We start from the raw sequence: 17,306 nt of genomic DNA, 5'->3' as shown, positions 1-17,306 counted from the left end.
GCTGGTTGTTTACATCATCTGGTTTGAGAGGTAGTGCAGCCGGTGTAGCCAAAGCTGTAACGGAAAGGCGATCCGCTATCGCGTGGCGGCAAAATTGGTCTCGAGGTGATTTTTGTTTAATGCAGAGAATTTCTTAGTCTCACAATGTCGTGGATCCGGTGTTGGCGGTTCCACACCCACTGCGCATGCTCGCGTCTCGGGCTCGCATCTTGTGCCAACTGGCGCTCCCCTCGCCCTCTCTCGGCTCGCAAGGCCGACGCAAGCAGCGTCTGCTAGCAAAAAACCGACCACTCGCACTGAAAAACCGTTCACTGGCCACCCAGTATACGTAGACACTGGATCGTGCGTTCGGAATTCAGTCAAGGGCGTCCTTACTTGGCTTTTGCTTGACTTCACGCTTTGCTTGACTCGAGTAGATGCGATGGAAGCAACAGTACCTTCAACTAGTAATGGGGCACTACCCAACATCAGCGTCCCACCACTCATTGAAGGCAACGCTTCTCCTTTGTTCAATAAATAAGAATAATAAAGACAAAATAACAATTACACAACATTCACGCAATACCCCCACTACTCTGCGGAGCATTTATTTGAGTTCCCCCTATGAGAAGATGCGAGTGGCTTTTTGCATAGGCCTTGCGGCATGGTTTTTCGGCCACTTTTTCGGCAACGAAGCGAGAGAAATTCTGGTGTGTTTTGCCACATTCGCTCCTTTCGAAGCCAAGTGTGAACGAGCCTTCCACCCACAGACAAGCTGCATGATGTGCTGCTCGCGCGCAGCGGTCAATCGTGCGTTCATATCATCTGTGGTTGCTGAGGAAACCGTTTAGACAACATTCAATCACCGTGTATTTTATATAATGTAGTCCATCTGAGGCAACCTTAAAATTCGTATCATCGCGAAATTCGCATTAACCGTAATCGTATCAGCGAGATTCTACTGTACTATATAGTGCATGTTCTTGGGCCATTTTCCAACGTCTCTACATTCCGTCATATTAAATCATTGTTCACTTTTGATACCCCAACATTTGTCTTAATGCTATTTGGCCAAACATGGCCCTTGTGTCATCTAAACCCAGATAACAACAGGAAGTTGCCAGGCCACTATCCCATGTATTTCTATGGGAGCGCGGCCTAGAACCATGGCTGTACATTTAAATTTAAGTACACAGTGAGTACCATAATGATAAAGGGAAGCGTCAGAAGTGTTCCTTTTGTGTGATCTGAAAATAAATATAATCTGTAATATAATCTGAAAATAAATATAATCTGTAAGTATGTGTAAAAAGTTTATTTGGGATGCGTTATTCGAAGATCGCATGTTCGGTCCCTGCCCATGGCAAGCTATCTTTTCGTCCACTTTTTCTTTCACCAGAATTACATTACAATACTTCCAATAATATCCCCTATACTTTCCTTGGCATCATTGTCTATTAGTTTTCATTAAAATCTATTTTACATTGGTATTCAGGAGTAAAGTTTTTATTTGGCTCTTATAAATTGGAACATTTCATTTGGGTTTGAATTAACTGAAAAATATCTACTTGAATATACAGTATAGCATTATTTTGTGATGAAGTTAACATTCATGTGCTTCTGTCGGGCGTAATGACAATGAGTAGACTTTAAGAGTGAGTGGTCATTTTGGGCAAAAGGTACACTAGACTGTGGCCAGGCTTTTCTTGTTCTTGGCATGTATTGAGGGCCTTTAAAAGGGTGCCAGCTTTTATTCTTCGCCTGAACTCGTTTTATGTTGGGCCATTTCGGATCATTTCTTTTTCAAGGAGTAGATTGGTGGTCAGTATTTTCATTTTACATGTCTTTTATTTCAAATGTACCATCTTGGAGCAAAAGAAGAACATGGTACTGTACCGCTAAACTCGAAAAAAAAAAAAAAGCACTTAAGAGACTAGAAGGAGGAGCCAAATCTGCCTTTTACTTTTTATGTTCGAGTTTCGCCCAACAATATTATCTACTTTTGTCAGTACCAACTTGCCCTAAAAACTAATTGTGGAACACACCACGATAGCAAAGCAACTAGGACATAAATGAAACACATTGAGTAAGATCACGTTGGTTGTTTTGGTCACGATTGTTGACGCAGCACAGGTTAAATGTATGTGGGTCAGTTTGATTGCAACATATGCAACATGTGATTTCATTCTTTATTAGAAACTGCCTTCTTGAGTTGATGCTACAATCAGGAATTTCCCCTTTTTAATTCCGACTGTTCCCGAAGATCAAGATACTTAGGCGTGCTTTACGCCCTCGTGCAATTCAGCCTTGTTTCGGTTGGAGAAAAAAAAAAAAAACACATTTGTGTTCTGAGATCTTTGTCGTCAACTTTGACACTCCAGTAATTTCGTGACACCTCAATCTGAAATGGAGTGTTGTATTTAATGAATATCTTGAAACACAGGTGCTTTAGAAAAACTACAGAAAATATAATTGTCATTAGATATGATCAATTTTCAATATAAACTTGTGCATTATGAAGTTTTTAAAAAGTGGACATGTCGGTGTTGTGGATTAGCTGACTCTACTTTTTTTCATGAATCCTGCAAAGTCAATTAACCACACATTTGAAACAGCATTGCACAGCTAAGAAAATATTTTTTATTAAAATTGCATACCTTTGCAAGCACTGCCTGTTTTTTAATTCAAAGTTCGTCTGAACATCTCCACAGTTTCACAAAAAGACCTCTGCTGTATTGAAAATTTTTGCTTAAAGGAAACAAATAATCTACAGTATTTGAGAAATGACTGAATTTTCTAATAATAATAATAATAATAATAATAATAATAATAATAATAATAATAATGACAATAATAATGCTACGTACCTGTGGCATAGCGATGAACACGACGAAGAGGACGGTAGCAGATAGACTGGTGCGAACTCTTCGTTTGGCAGCTAAGCTCAACTAACCAGTTGTAAATACATATACACTCAAACCTTGTTATAATGTAATGGGATATAACAAAATAATGGATATGACAAAGTAAATTAAGTTCCCCTTGAAAACTCCATTGGGAACCATGTATTTTAAACCACAAACGAACTAAAATTGACTTGTAAATGGATATAACGAACTAAAGTAGTCTATTAAATAGTCTATAAAAAAATGACCGTAGTGTGTTAAGTATAGCCTTTTCTGCAGAGTTTGACGCTCGTTCGGTGCAGCTCATTCAAAACTCCCGCGCCGACGTACAGCCGCGCCCCGCGCGGGCGAGAGAACCATCCTCCTTACGCAGCCAACGGAGAGGATTGAGGAAGCGCTCAGCGGGTCACCTGACCAAGAAGCAGCGCCGCAGTGCAAAGCGATTTCGCTTTCATGACAGCAACGACTGCGTCTCTGCTGCTACCATGGCTGCTTACTCTGCACCGAGAGAGGAGGACTCTTCGTTACAGCTTTTCTTTTTCTTTTTTTCCTCTCTCTGCGCGCACGGCCTTGAAAGGAGAAGGGTCTCTGCGTGCAGAGACGAAAAAGGGAGAACCATGGAACAGGCGCGTTGCTGATCGACATTTGAAAGAGAGAAAACAACCCACCACAGCCACAGTCCTTCTTCGCGTTCAGCGTTGAGAGGTGTCGCCGCGGTTTTGGGCGTGGTTCTAAGAGTATTTTTGGAGCGCGGTATGTTCAAATTAACCGCCACAAGTGCTTGCACGTTCAAATTACAGGGCGTTTTCGCCCATTGGAATACACATAGTTTTTACGGGACCTCAGCGTGAGTTCGAATTATCCGAAAGTTCGAATTAATGAGATTCGACTGAGTTTATTTTCCGTGGCACGCGTGCTCGCGTAGCGGAACATCGGGCCGCAAGGCGGTTTCATCCTTTGCATGCTTATACGTGTGCGCCCATCTGAGCATACATTGCCACAAACTGCTATATCCATATAACAAAATAATGGATATAACAAAATAATTGTGGCTCCCCTTCAACTTCGTTATAACAAGGTTTGAGTGTATTCCCTCAAGTCCGTGCCTGCTGGGTCTGTCTTCCTCGTAACATATTTAGTGGAGCTGTGCGATCCCCATCCTTGCCGTGGAACTCCTCTGCGGGCGCTCACTCGCCGCTTTCAATATGGCCTCTCAGGACTATACTTCTTCTCTGGTCGTCACACCTTGTGCCCTGCCTGCCAACCTACCGGCTGCAACAATGTTTGTGATGCTTCCCGTCGTAAAAGGTCCTGCCATATTTTCGAGCCGCGAGGGTTTCGATGTCCACAAATGGCTACGCCTTTACGAACGTATCAGCGCCATTTGATGGTGGGACCCCACACATATGCTCGCAAATGTCATCTTTTTTCTTGACAGAACCCCTCGTGTCTGGTTTGGCAACCACGAGCATGACATTACGAGCTGGGACAGCTTCAAGGAAAAGGTCCGTGAGCTTTTTTTGGGAACCTCTTCGGTCGTCGTCAAGCTGCGAAGAATGAGTTGTCAACTCGCGCACAAACTGACATGGAGTCCTACATTAGTTGCATTCAGCATGTCCTTGCACTATACTGCGAAGCTGACGAAAACATGTCCTAGCCTGACAAAGTTGTGCATATTCTAAAGGGTATCGCCGATGATGCATTTAACTTGTCGGTATTCAATGACATGTCATCTGTTAATGCTATTATTCAAAAATGACGTCGGCTGAAACATGCTAAAAGCAAGCGCATCTCTCATCAATTCTAGTGCGTTCCAAATACAGCAGCGATGTCATTGTGTCTCAACTCGTATCGTACATCCGACACCTGTCACAACTTAACTTGACCCATCTGGCGTGAACTTGAAGCAGTCGCCTCTGCTATAGTGCCACCAACGTCACCTCACTCCGCTCCTTCAATTCTGTTTCCCTTTATTCAAGCTTTTGTACGACAGGAAATCGCCAGCATGGGTCTATGTTCTATTTTAACGCCTTCCTGCACTGACTGCCAGCAACCATTCACATATGCACGTTCATTACCACTCTCTGTCGATGTTCCGCAATCCTTGCAAATAGCGAACACCTGATGGCAAGCCCGTATGCTTCTCTTGTCACCGTATTGGGACATTTCTCGTCATTCCAGAAGTCGTTGGGGTCCTACTGCACAACCAATCCAGTGCTCCTTCAATGCCTGACCTGTTTATCGTCAGAAGACCAGCCCCGACAATTTTGCTCATCATAAAACTGATCGCTGCTATTCTGGTTCTCCATCTCCCCAACATGTCCATTCTCATTCTCCCCTGCCCCGCCGACCACCTTCCCCTGCCTACCCTTGACGTTCCCCGATGGAAAACTAAATGTTGCAGTCCCTGGAGGTGGTGCTGCATTGATTGGACTGACCGAAAATTCTCTACTGGCCATACAGACAAAACGGAACCATATCGTTGTGTTAATTGACGGTGTGCCTGTGACTGCTCTCGTGGACACTGGGGCTCAACTTTCTGTAATGACCACTTATTTTTACCGCAAGCTCGAAAAAGTCCGAACGCTTGTGACGACTAAGTTCGTCCGTGTTGCCGACAGCGGAGCTTCATCTGTCATTGGAATGTGCGCCGCTCATGTAAGTGTCACTGATTGCCACCCAGTTGTTCTGTGCACCGTCCTTGACAAGAGCCCGCATGACGTTATCCTAAACCTCAATTTCCTATCGATTCATTCTACCCTCATTGACTGCTCGGCCAGTATGCTCCATTTCCAATTGCCCATCACAGATCCCGCTGAACAACGACCGTGTCACCTCTGCACTGCCAAATATGCACGTCTTCCGTCTCAAACACTGACCTACGTTGAGTTCGTATCAAACCTACCAGTTCCCGACGGCGACTATGTACTGACTCCAGTCGACGATGTCCTCATCAGCCGCGGTTTACTATATACCATCCTGTTTGTCACAGGGAACTTCACGTGCCTCCCAGTTGTCAGTTTCAGTTAGGCGCCTCAGGTGCTGCCTCAATGCATTGCTTCAACACTGCTTTCCACCTTAGAAGACGACACGGTAGATGTCACCGTGGCCACTCCTTCCGACCCCTCTGCCCAGCCCCACTCCACTCATTGCCACAAGAGTGCAATTAGGTCAATGATTGCTCCTAATCTTAGAGTGCAGCAGACTGAAAAGTTCCACCTCGTTCTGCTGTCTTACATCGACATTTTCGATCTCAGCAGCCATTCATTGGGGAAAGCTACTTGGGTGAACCACCGCGTAAACACTGGTAATGATCCTCCTATTCATAGGCGTTTGTATCGTGTGTCGTTGACGGAGCGTCAGATTATCCAGAATGAGGTCGACAAAATGCTTTCAAAGCACATCAACGAGCTATTGTGCGGTCCTTGAGAATCCCCTGTCGTGCTAGTCCGCAAGAAAAACTGCACATGGCGTTTTTGTGCCAGTTATCGCCATTTAAAGAAATTTTTTTAAAAAAGATGTGTACCTTTTGCTACAAATAGATGAAGCTCTTGATTGCCTCTACGGTGCCTGCTATTTTCCCTCCATAGACCTACGTTTTGGGTACTGGCAGATTGAGGTGGATGCCATGGATCAGGAAAAGACGGCATTTATTATACTTGACAGCCTATATCAATTCAAGGTCATGCCCTTCAGCCTCTAACGCTCCAGCCACGTTTGAACGAATGATGGACTCTCTGCTCAGAGGCATTAAATTTTCTACCTGTTTGTGCTATTTGGACAATGTCTGTTTTTTCACCTACATTTGAAACTTATATAAAGCCCCTGTCAGTGATCTTAGATATCTTTCATTGTGCTGGCCTCCAGCTGAACTCATCCAACTGTCACATTGGGCGCCACCAAATTACAGCTCTTAGCCATTTAATGGACGCTAATGGTAGGAAATCACGATATGATTATGAGGGACACTGTAGGGGAGGGCTTCAGAAATTTGTACCACGCGGGGTTATTTAATACACACTTCAACCTAAGTACACAGGCCTCAAACATTTTGGCCTTCATTGAAAATGCAGCCGCCGCAGCCGGGATTCGATCCTGTGACGTTTGGGTTGGCAGTAGAGCGCCATAACTTCTAGCCATAGCAGTGGGGCTGGCTGAATTGAACTTCCTAAAAGCTGAAACATTCCACAAGAAATTGTGCATGTGCACTTATGTCTGCAAACATTGTAGTGTACCTTTTCATTCTACATTGCATGCCTAGACAGTAAAGATCTTTTATCTGCTGTGTCTTAAAAAAAAATCTTATGCATGCAGGTGCATCAGTATTACAATTTAGTATGATGGCTCTCACGTAGTAATCTTTTGCAGGTTTGTTGACATAGCAAGGAAACATGGCTGTGAGTGCAGGTGTTTTGTTATGGATTGCACCCTGGAAAGAGCAAAGCATAATAACCAGGTTCGATGTTTTCATCATCTTTTTTTTTATCTATGTTTCACTGTGATATTCATAATTGCAGTTTCGTGAGATAAAGCTGAAGGGACAACCCCATGTTTCCGTCACAGACATGGTGCTGTACAACCATCGGCAAGTATTGTCATGAAATACTTCAAATTTCTTTTTCTGGCTTGCTACCCAGTATAGTAATTCAGCGGTCAGCCCTTTAAGCACACCTCTGTGGTTATCACATCTTGTTGGGGCTGAAATGCAAAAATGCTGTGTGCAATGCTTAGAGTTCTTGTACCCTAGTGGTTAACGGTAATCCAGAAACCTTCATTACAGTAGCTCTCATTGCCCATGTGGTGGTTTAACATGGTAAAACTAAATCATTTGTGGCATGCCAAGCTAATTGGCTTTCATGCTAAGCTTAAGGCAACTACGATGTAGACATGGTCTTTCATTCCTTAATAAGCCTTAATCGCAGAGTTCTGTCACTGAGATGAGGCCAGATCATTTTCTTTTCTCTGTGCTATGATAGTATTAGTAAATTTTAGCAAGCACACATGTTTTCCAATGGAGGAAAAAAAATCATAAAGGTTGCTTAGAACTTTTTATGAATGTAAAGCAGAAAGTCCAGTTGAACCAATACAGAAAGTCTTGGTGGTGTTGTCTGAGCCCACGCCCACGGTCTTTTCTTCCACACCATGCAGTGGTGTTGTCTGACACCACTGCATGGTGTGGAGAACTCCACACCATGCAGTGGAGTTCTTCAGATATGCCAGCAATGCAAGAACCCACAGCCAGGTGAGCAGACACAGCCAAATTGGGGTCGGCCCCAACTTGAAGCAAACACAACTTGCACATCTTCCCATCATCGGAACCTTGCATGCTTGGCAGGGCCATTGCCTCAGGACCAGTGTGGAGCATGTGCCTTACAATCCCATTCCACACCAACTCACCATGACTTTATAGATCTTGGCAGTGCCTTCCAAAACCTATGGGATTTTTTTACTGGTAAAGATAAGTTATTTAAGTATTAAACCCCAACAGTTGTTGAATAATTATTGCTAATCTTTTATGCAATCATTTGCTTTATCAAGTTTGATCATAAAAACCTTTTTTGGTTGAATTTATGGCTCCAGTGTCAATACGAAATTTTGATAGCACAATTATTTCGGTTTTTCTCTTCGTTGTTGACATCTCATTGTGTGTGTTTTACGTGCCAAACCCACAACATGATTATAAAGCATGCCTTAGTAGAAGGCTCCAGAAACTTTGACCGTCTGGTATTCTTTAACTCTCGTTACCGCATGAAAATGGTTATTTTTCATAGGTCTCGGGAAGATAGTTTTTGCAAGATAGAAAAGTACTCCAGCATGCATTGCAGCATACCAAATTTTGCACAATAAAATGCTGTTTCCAAAAAATATATGTTGTAGAGCAAGAGATATGTTTTATAGTGAATAAAAATGTGCAAAAGTGTGTTATTTTTGGTTACCAGCTGGTGAACAGTGCAATAAAAACATTATATATACAAAAATATTCAAAACAAAGGAAATTCAGAATATACATTTTGAAGATAAGTGACCCAGGAACAATATTAAAAATAATAAATATAGTACAATATTTTTTTATTCAATTAGACAAAGAAAAATCAGAACCGAAGTGCTGTTTCGCTGCTCGTGCCATGCAGTGAAGCATCGCCTGGATTTTTTTTCTTGAGACATAAGTGAACTCGAACACTTTTATCAGTGAATTTTTGGTTTGTTTGTTTTTTTTTTTTTGCAATAAAAGCCTCCAAGTTCTTTCCGTGAGCGAGCTCACTCAACATAGGTTTGCGTTCTTATATATGCATCGAAGTATATTTTTATTTATTTTTATTTCTCTTGCCTCAAAGGCCCCAGTTTAGGGGTTTTACATGAGGGGTGGTCAAAAAAAATTAACAAATGTTTGATAACTTCTTTGAAAAGTACCGAGCTGGGGTGGTGCATGGTATCGGCAGGGAGAATGTTCCAGTCTTTGGGCATCAGCACGAAAAAAGACAATGAGTGAGCTACGGTCCGAGCATGAGGCGGGTGAATGGCTTTGATGTGGTTGAGTCTGCTATAACGGCGATGAGCTCGAATGATCACAGGTGTAAGAGGGGTAGCATGATAGAATTTATGAAAAAGACAAAGGCGGGTGATTTTATGACGAACAGCAAGATTGAGAAGGTTAATACGAGATTTTAGCTCTGTAATGCTGCTGTTGTATGAGTAATTGGAAAGGATAAATCTGGTCGCTCGATTCTGAAAAGATTAGAGTTTTTTATTGAGGATACATTGACGGGGATCCCATATGGCTCATGCGTAATCTAACTTTGGTCGCAGTAGAGTGTCATATGCTAATAGTTTTACGGAAGATGGGGCTAGGTGTAACTTCCGGCCTAGGTAGCCAAGTGCACAATTAGCTTTGTTAGTTATATTGGTGACGTGGAGCATCCAAGAGAGATCAGCGGTGAGTTCAATGCCGAAGTATGTATAGGAACCAACAGATTGAACAGGGGAGTTACAAAAAAGGTATTGAAGTGCATGATAGTATTTCCTGGGGTGAAAAGAGAGATGTTTTATTGACGTTTTTCGGACATAAGCCAGTTTGAGCACCAGTTATTTACGTGGTTTAGGTCAGATTGAAGCGCTAGGATGTCGTTATTGTTGTGAATTGGTTGATAGATATCGCGTGATAGTCTTTCCTGTGGTAGAAAGAGAGGAGAGATGTTTTATTGACGTCTAGGGACATAAGCCAGTTTGAGCACCAGTTTTTCCGTGGTTTAGATCAGATTGAAGTGCTAGGATGTCGTTATTGTTGTAAACAGGCCGATAGACATCGCGTGCAGTTCTAAAACATTTCGCATTGCTCCCTAGTCAGGGCCAAGGTGTGCTCCAGTAGCCTTCTTGTCGTTAGGAGAAGCTCTGCAGCCGGTGCCAGAACACCGCTCCCTAGCGAAGTGTGGTCCTCGTATGTAAGCAGAATAGTTGTAAGATTGTGCACAAAGGCCAACAGGTAGGCACTTGGGGCCGAGAAGACAACTTGAGAACGTAAACAAAACAAATGCATGAGCGATGGCGGATGTCTCATGCAAAACATAATCGCCATAAAACTTGAAGCTGATGTGCTGTCGTCCTCAAACTCTAAGCTCATCTTCACTCCCTACTTCCTAGCAGCAGCTCTCTATTTAACAGCTGGTATAAATTTCTGGCAATTACTACTGCTCAACACTGTGAAATTGCAAAGCTGACACTGTAATTCGATATTTTACTTGCAAAGATTCTTTTCATTACAGAACCTCAATGTTACTGTAGCATAATCAGGAGGGGCACGCACTTTTGTCAAGTTATCCAGCCTAGTGCATTATTCTAATACACGCACATTAGTTCATTCAAAGGTCTGTCAAAAATTACCATGTTGTCAAAACGAGCAAATTCAAATCGATTCTGAAAGTTGAGTGGCTGAACTAACTACTAGAAAGTGCTCCAAGCACGACAAATAAACTTAACATGCCAAAATCGCCAATCCAAAGTGTTCACCAGTGATCGACGCTTTGGATTGCCGATTTGAATAGGCATGGTAACAAAAGAGTTAACATGCACTGACAGTGCACAACAAGGGAAAACTAAGTGACATTTTTCTGGCCCACCGTAACATAAATCTGGCACATGTCCTTTAAAATTCGTCAACCATTCACCCGTACTGATCTACTTCATTTTTCCTATCTTCATTTGGCTATCCAGGAGTGGAACCAATTTCCGAGATCTATTGCTGAAGAAATAAAAGCTGACAAATATTCACAAATGCTTCTTAAACAGTTCTTAGTGCCACACACAATTCATTGAGAAGATCAACCACACTCTTACAAATTCTGAGACATATTAACTTCGTCAAAGGGTATTCCAGTCCATAACAGAAATCATCTAACGTATTAGTGCATATATGTCCAAATCACTGTATTGCTTTTTTGTAAATACTTCTACTTTCTGCCTGCCTTGTCCACATTTGTATGTAAATTGTGTATGATCTTTCTCCCGCAAGTGCTCTTTGTATTTTTTTTTCTTTGATTGATTTTTTGCGTATTTATGAATAAATTGTAGGTATGTTGTTTAGCAGTTCATTTTTTTTTCGTATTTTTTGTTCTCTTGCATATTTTTGACCAACTGCACGTGCATGTCTATATGCACTACTGATTGAACACTGCTATTTGTCTTGTTTTTATGTGAAATGTTCTGTAAAAACCTATCTTGCCTCCCCCCCCCCCCCCCTACGGAATGCCTTTGGGCCTTTAGGGTAAATAGAATTGAAACTGGAATGGAATGGAGAACAGGGTGGCTGAAGTTGTAAGATACATGGACGATTACTTTGTCCTGTTCAAGCGAGAAGCACATGTATCAGTAGATCAACTCAAAATTGTTTTTTCTGTTTTCTGCTTGCTTTAGCCCACTCATTATAACAGTGAAAGAGCAGTCTGACAACGTGCTGTGGTTTTTAGGCATTGAACTTGAATTCATGGAACAGCACACGTGTTGGGAATATAGACCCAGAGCTAATAAGACATTGTTGCCATATCAATCTGCTCACTCGAAGCTAGCTGCAGTCTAGGGCATTGAAATGTTTGTTCTATAAGGCTTTTTACTGATTTAAAATATCTAATTAGTTTTATAGCAAGTCGCACAGTTTTAGTTTTATGCCATGACAATGTGTAACATATAGTTGGTTTTGGACAAACTTTCATGCCACTAATAATTTATGGTTCTCAGCCATTTATGGCTTATATTACTCTATAGTAACGATACAATGCAAATAACTACCAAGAAAGTGTGTATAAGACATTTTGAAGGGCAATTAAAGAACCCTAAGGTCAAAGAATTTTTATAAAAAGGAATATGTGTACTTTTACTTTGTGAACATGCTGCCACAAAAAGTTTGCAAATACATGCTATAATAACAAAATTACTAGGGTTAGAACATCGATTTCAGCTGCTTTCAAATTTTCGCATGGCCTCGCCACCCTTATCCCTCACAGGGAGGAGAAAGCATTGCCCATTGTCGTGACTTCTTTAGACGAATCGATGAGCTACGTGCTATATCAAGTCGCCGATTGGAAACTTTACGTCACTTCGTGTGAAATGAGCGTTAGTCAGATGCAGGAAAGAAGCGCGGTAATTGTTTTTCAAAAGATAGGCTCTGCGCCGCGCACAGCGCTGTAGTATTCTGAAGGTCTAATTCGGAAGCCTCGTTCTTTCTATTCGGAAGATCTATTCGGAAGCCTCGTTCTACTCTACGAATCGCTGAGCTTCTCTGGGGGGTGCAAAAAAAATACAGAGCCTGTTGACTAGCTTTTCAAAAAAGAAGAAAAATTTTAATATGAGAATGCTCAATATCCTCAGTTCATACTAATTGTTCACTTTAAGTTCGCAATAATTATACAGGAAATGTCAAGTTTTAAAGGATATACATGCACCCTTCACATGTTAAGGAATATGTGGGCAATATTTCATCCTGATCAGGTTATCAGAAATACCAAGAACATAATGTCTACTCTTAAGAAGTTGCCCAAAAAAGGATTTTGAGAAAAGCACATTTTAAATGTATAAGTTATAAATGAAAGCTCATCTATGCCAATGATTTCTTCCATTATGAGAGCTTGGAAATCATTGTCATTTTAAGCATGTAGCAATACGTAATGCAAAGGCAAACAGCATGATGACAATTTCCTGGGGACTCCAGTCAATGAACTTCTTTTAGTTTTTAGTCGTCACCGTGTGCTCTTTATATACAATTTTAACCTACTTTAAGTTTTACTGCAATTCTCCGTTTTTTATTTTTTTGCCGTGAAAGTAGAGAAACTATACTTGTCAAAGCAAATAGAAATGAAAAATTTGTAATGTTGGGGGAAAGAAGTTGTTTTTTGACTCAGATTTCTCCTTAAAAGAAGCATTGCCAATTTGTGTTTTGGAAATGCATTACAAAAGTCCTACCTCCATAAAATCTATAAAAGTCTTATGAATCAGTCCAAAAGGTTATCCACAGCAGGTTTCCCAGAGTCTGCATAGGTGTCGGTTGTCGAGAATCTGCTTAAAAGGTGCCGTTCGGAAAGCAGCATTCGGGAAGCGGCCATCCAACAGACGGAAAGTAGGAGCAGAGTGGCAGTAGTGCCTTATCTGCACAAAACAGCTCATAATCTGAAGAAAGTAGCTAGTCGAGTGAACATTAAAGTAGTGTTCTCAGCACCGCAAAATCTTGACAGGTCAAGTCGCTTGAAGGACCCACAGTACAGGCCAGCTGTCGGGTGCTCTAAGAACCATTGGGACCCTTTTGTGGATTGTGTACAAGGGGTGAATAATGAGCTTCCGCTGACCTGTGGTAATAAATACATAGGTCAAACAGGTAGATGCCTAAAGGATTGTCTTTGCTAACACAAGTTAAATGTTAAAAACAAGAATAATTACGGCCATTTGTCTGTACATTGCTTGCAGTGCAGTTGGGCACCTTTGTATGAGTCTTGCATTGTACTGGCCAAACAAAGACAATACGTCTAAGAGATAATTGAAACCCAAGCTATCTCTCGGAATAGTGACATGTGTGTGAGTGCACCATCAGTTGACTTTTTAGATCGGGAAAGGGCTTTTCTCCTTGGCTGTTGGATAGACTGGTGGCGCCACTGCATGGATATATAGCTTGGCGTTTCCTGGAAATAAAAACTGTTGAAGTTAGCGCATTGTATTGTCTCTCTCACATTCCTGTCTGTTGGCGCTCAAGATATCGTCGAGTACTATAGAGCATTTCTTATGGTTGTGGCCAACATACTGGAGTTGTTCTTTAGAAAGTTCCAAGATCAGTTTATACTTGCCGGTGATTTCAATCTACCGGATTTGACGTGGTATAATGAAACATGTATCGCCTTGACTGGTTGTCGCGAAAACATCAGCATGAAAAACATCATTGATACGTTCGGTCTTACTCAATACGTTACTGTGGCCACAAGGAATAATAACATTTTAGATTTGCTTTTTTGTAATTCGCCAAATATTGTCGACTCTGTGATGTGTATACCCGGTATCAGTGACCATCTCGCGGTTGTAGCAACTATTAAACATAAGATCAAGAGACCCAAGCCCCGCCAATCGAGGAAGGTATATTTTTATGATAAGGGTGATTACTCTGCTATTTCTCAGGAATTATTTGCTCATTTGCCTGTTTTTGATTGTCATTGCGAGAGCGCCGATGTTTTACAACTGTGGTCTCTATTTAAAGCAAAAGTCATAGAGCTAACGGAAAAGTATGTGCCAAGTACAAACGTGGTTAAACTCAAAAAGTGCAAGAAGGTATGGGTGACGCCAGCGATATATAGATTATTAAGGAAAAGACGACGAGTACACAAGGCATTTAAAAGAACGCATAGTAGTTATCAGTACACCAAGTTGGTCAAGATAACTAATGAATATAAATCTGAAGTTCATAGCGCAAAGGATAAATACTTCAATCGACTAAACGAAAGTATAAAAACGAACCCAAAGCATTTTTGGAGATACGTAAGAAACTGTGGAGCTGATTCAACCGTAGTAAACGAAATTTTCCATGATGGTCAAATCTTGTCCAGCGACATTGATAAAGCGTCGTGTGTTAATGATTTGTTTCACTCCATATTTTTACCTCAAATGGATTTTGCGAAATTATCTACGCTGGCAGAGCCACCTCTGGGAACTCAGCCATTAATGCCACCGGTTGAACTCTGTGTGAGTGGTATCAAATCCTTTTTAAAAAATATAGACGAAACCAAGGCCCCTGGTCCAGATGGTATTTCCCCACGCGTGTTGAAGCGTTGTGCCTGGCCAATAGCATCTTATCTTTACCTAATATACAAAAAGTCTCTCTCTACTGGGGTTCTGCCTAAGGACTGGAAAACGGCTTTCGTGGTTCCCATTCACAAGGGTGGTTCTAAAAAAGAGGCCAACAATTATAGACCTATTTCATTAACATCTATTCCCTGCAAAATACTAGAGCACATTTTCTGTAGACATAATGAAACACTTAATTCAACATAAATTATTAGTTGATGATCAACATGGTTTCCGCAGGTACCTGTCTTGCACAACACAGCTGATCGAGTTCTACCATGATTTAGTGTCCGAGGTTGATGACAACGTTCAAACAGACTGTGTTTTCTTAGATTTCAGAAAGGCGTTTGACACCGTGTGCCATCCCTTGCTTCTTCGCAAACTCGAAAGGGCAAATATTGATAAGAAAGTACTGAATTGGATAGCCTGTTATCTATCACAGCGTCGACAATGTGTCATTCTCAATGGTACTACTACTTCTACGGTGGAAGTAACATCGGGTGTCCCTCAAGGATCCGTTTTAGGGCCACTACTGTTTTTAGTTTACATTAATGATATTCTTGATGGCATTACTTCTCGAATACGTTTATTCGCTGACGACTCAGTTGTGTACAGAAAAATAAAAAATGAACAGGATAGCATTGAATTGCAGGCTGACCTTACCCGAATTGTGCAATGGTGTGACAAGTGGAAAATGCAACTTAATGTGAAAAAATGTGTGCACGTGTCTTTTACTAAAAAAAAGAAAAAGGATGAAGCGCGTTACTTTTTGAACGGTGACGTCATTGATCATCAATCAATGTATAAATACTTGGGTGTAACACTTACGAGCGACTGTTCATGGAATGCGCATGTGCATGCTGTAGTTGCAAAAGCTGCCAGAGCCCTAAATTTCATTCAACGAAATCCGAGATCCTCCCCTGCTGTCCTAAATAGTACTGCGTAAATTTCATTTGTCCGCCCAATTTTAGAATATGCATGTTGTGTGTGGGATCCGCGCCAAAAGTCCTTGATTGATCTGATCGAGAAAATACAGAACAGAGCGGCAAGGTTCGTTCTCAGTCGGTATAAGCGAGGTGACAGCTGTACTGAAATGAAAAACGAGCTGGGATGGGAAGCGCTCTCCTCTCGCAAAAGAAAATTGTGTTTGAAATTGTTATTTCAGATATACCACAAGAAGACTGGCGTCAATAAAGACACTTACCTTAAACCACCGCATTATCTGTCTAGAAGGTCTGATCATGACCTTAAGATTCAAGAATACCGGACTGGAACGAACCTTTATGCTAATTCTTTTTTTGTTCATACTGTACAAGAGTGGAATCAATTGTCTTGTGACCAAGTGTGCTGTCATAATGAAGACTTGTTTTTTTGAAAGCTGTAACCCCCCCCCACGCTTACATGCCTTTGGGCAAAGCAGGGTATTTCTGAATAAATAAATAAATAACAGTGTACAGCTGGTTTCATGTCTAGAGGAGCTTGGTTTTCTCATTCTTTTAACTTTCTTTGTGTAATTTAGAACAACCAGTGTCCCAGTTGTTTTTGCACACAAAATGTTTTTATAAAAGATCTTATTTGCTATAACATCTCCATACATGCTTGTTCCTTCAATTAATATCACCCTTAAGTGAAATATAATCGGTGCTTCGTTAAATCATTTTTCAGGTCCAAGTTTAAGGAGCCAAGCCTATCTGAAGGATTCTCAGCCATCTTGAAAATCAACTTTGTTCCCAAGTTCAGTACGCCTGAGGATGAAAAGCTATACAGATGCTTTCTCAAAGACAAGTAGCATCTTAGTGAATATACTAGGACTACCATTACTTCTTTGAATGTTGTTGATCCAAAGTGACTTCTGGATTGTTTAGTTTTGGGCTTGTAATCATAAATTGTGGCCCTGTAGATATTATACACCCACCAGAGTGACTCTATTGTATGATCTTATGCACAGAATGAAAATGAATATTTTTTTGCAAAGAATACTGCTCATGTTTTTCTTGTACCTCTAGAACACATGCCTACTGTATAGCCAACACTAATATGTGCATACCTTACTGCTATATAAAATGTATTTGTTTTGACTGTTGTGCAAATATAGTGTATGGTATCATATGT

At 41.3% G+C, this 17,306-nt stretch overlaps 1 protein-coding gene across 3 annotated transcripts in view; it reads left to right on the top strand.

Moving 5' to 3' along the window:
* Positions 1-17,171, top strand: part of PNKP (Polynucleotide kinase 3'-phosphatase) — a 57,701-nt gene extending 40,530 nt beyond the window's left edge. The window contains exons 13-15 of one of the 3 annotated variants that reach the window (XR_005110535.2): positions 7,254-7,341; positions 7,403-7,470; positions 16,860-16,926. Coding sequence is in view for 1 of the 3 variants with exons in the window: in XM_037428475.2 (XP_037284372.2) it covers positions 7,254-7,341; positions 7,403-7,470; positions 16,860-16,983 (280 nt within the window). In the remaining 2 variants the exon portion in view is untranslated. Of the gene's footprint in view, positions 1-7,253; positions 7,342-7,402; positions 7,471-16,859 lie in introns of all 3 variants that reach the window. The other 2 variants (XM_037428475.2, XR_005110536.2) reach the window with 2 other exon arrangements.
* Positions 17,172-17,306: the final 135 nt, after the last annotated feature.

This window comes from Rhipicephalus microplus, chromosome X (assembly GCF_043290135.1).
Source record: "Rhipicephalus microplus isolate Deutch F79 chromosome X, USDA_Rmic, whole genome shotgun sequence".
Lineage (NCBI taxonomy): Eukaryota > Metazoa > Arthropoda > Arachnida > Ixodida > Ixodidae > Rhipicephalus > Rhipicephalus microplus.
The sequence above is the reverse complement of the archived record's forward strand: the minus strand, read 5'-3'. Positions and strand labels throughout refer to the sequence as shown.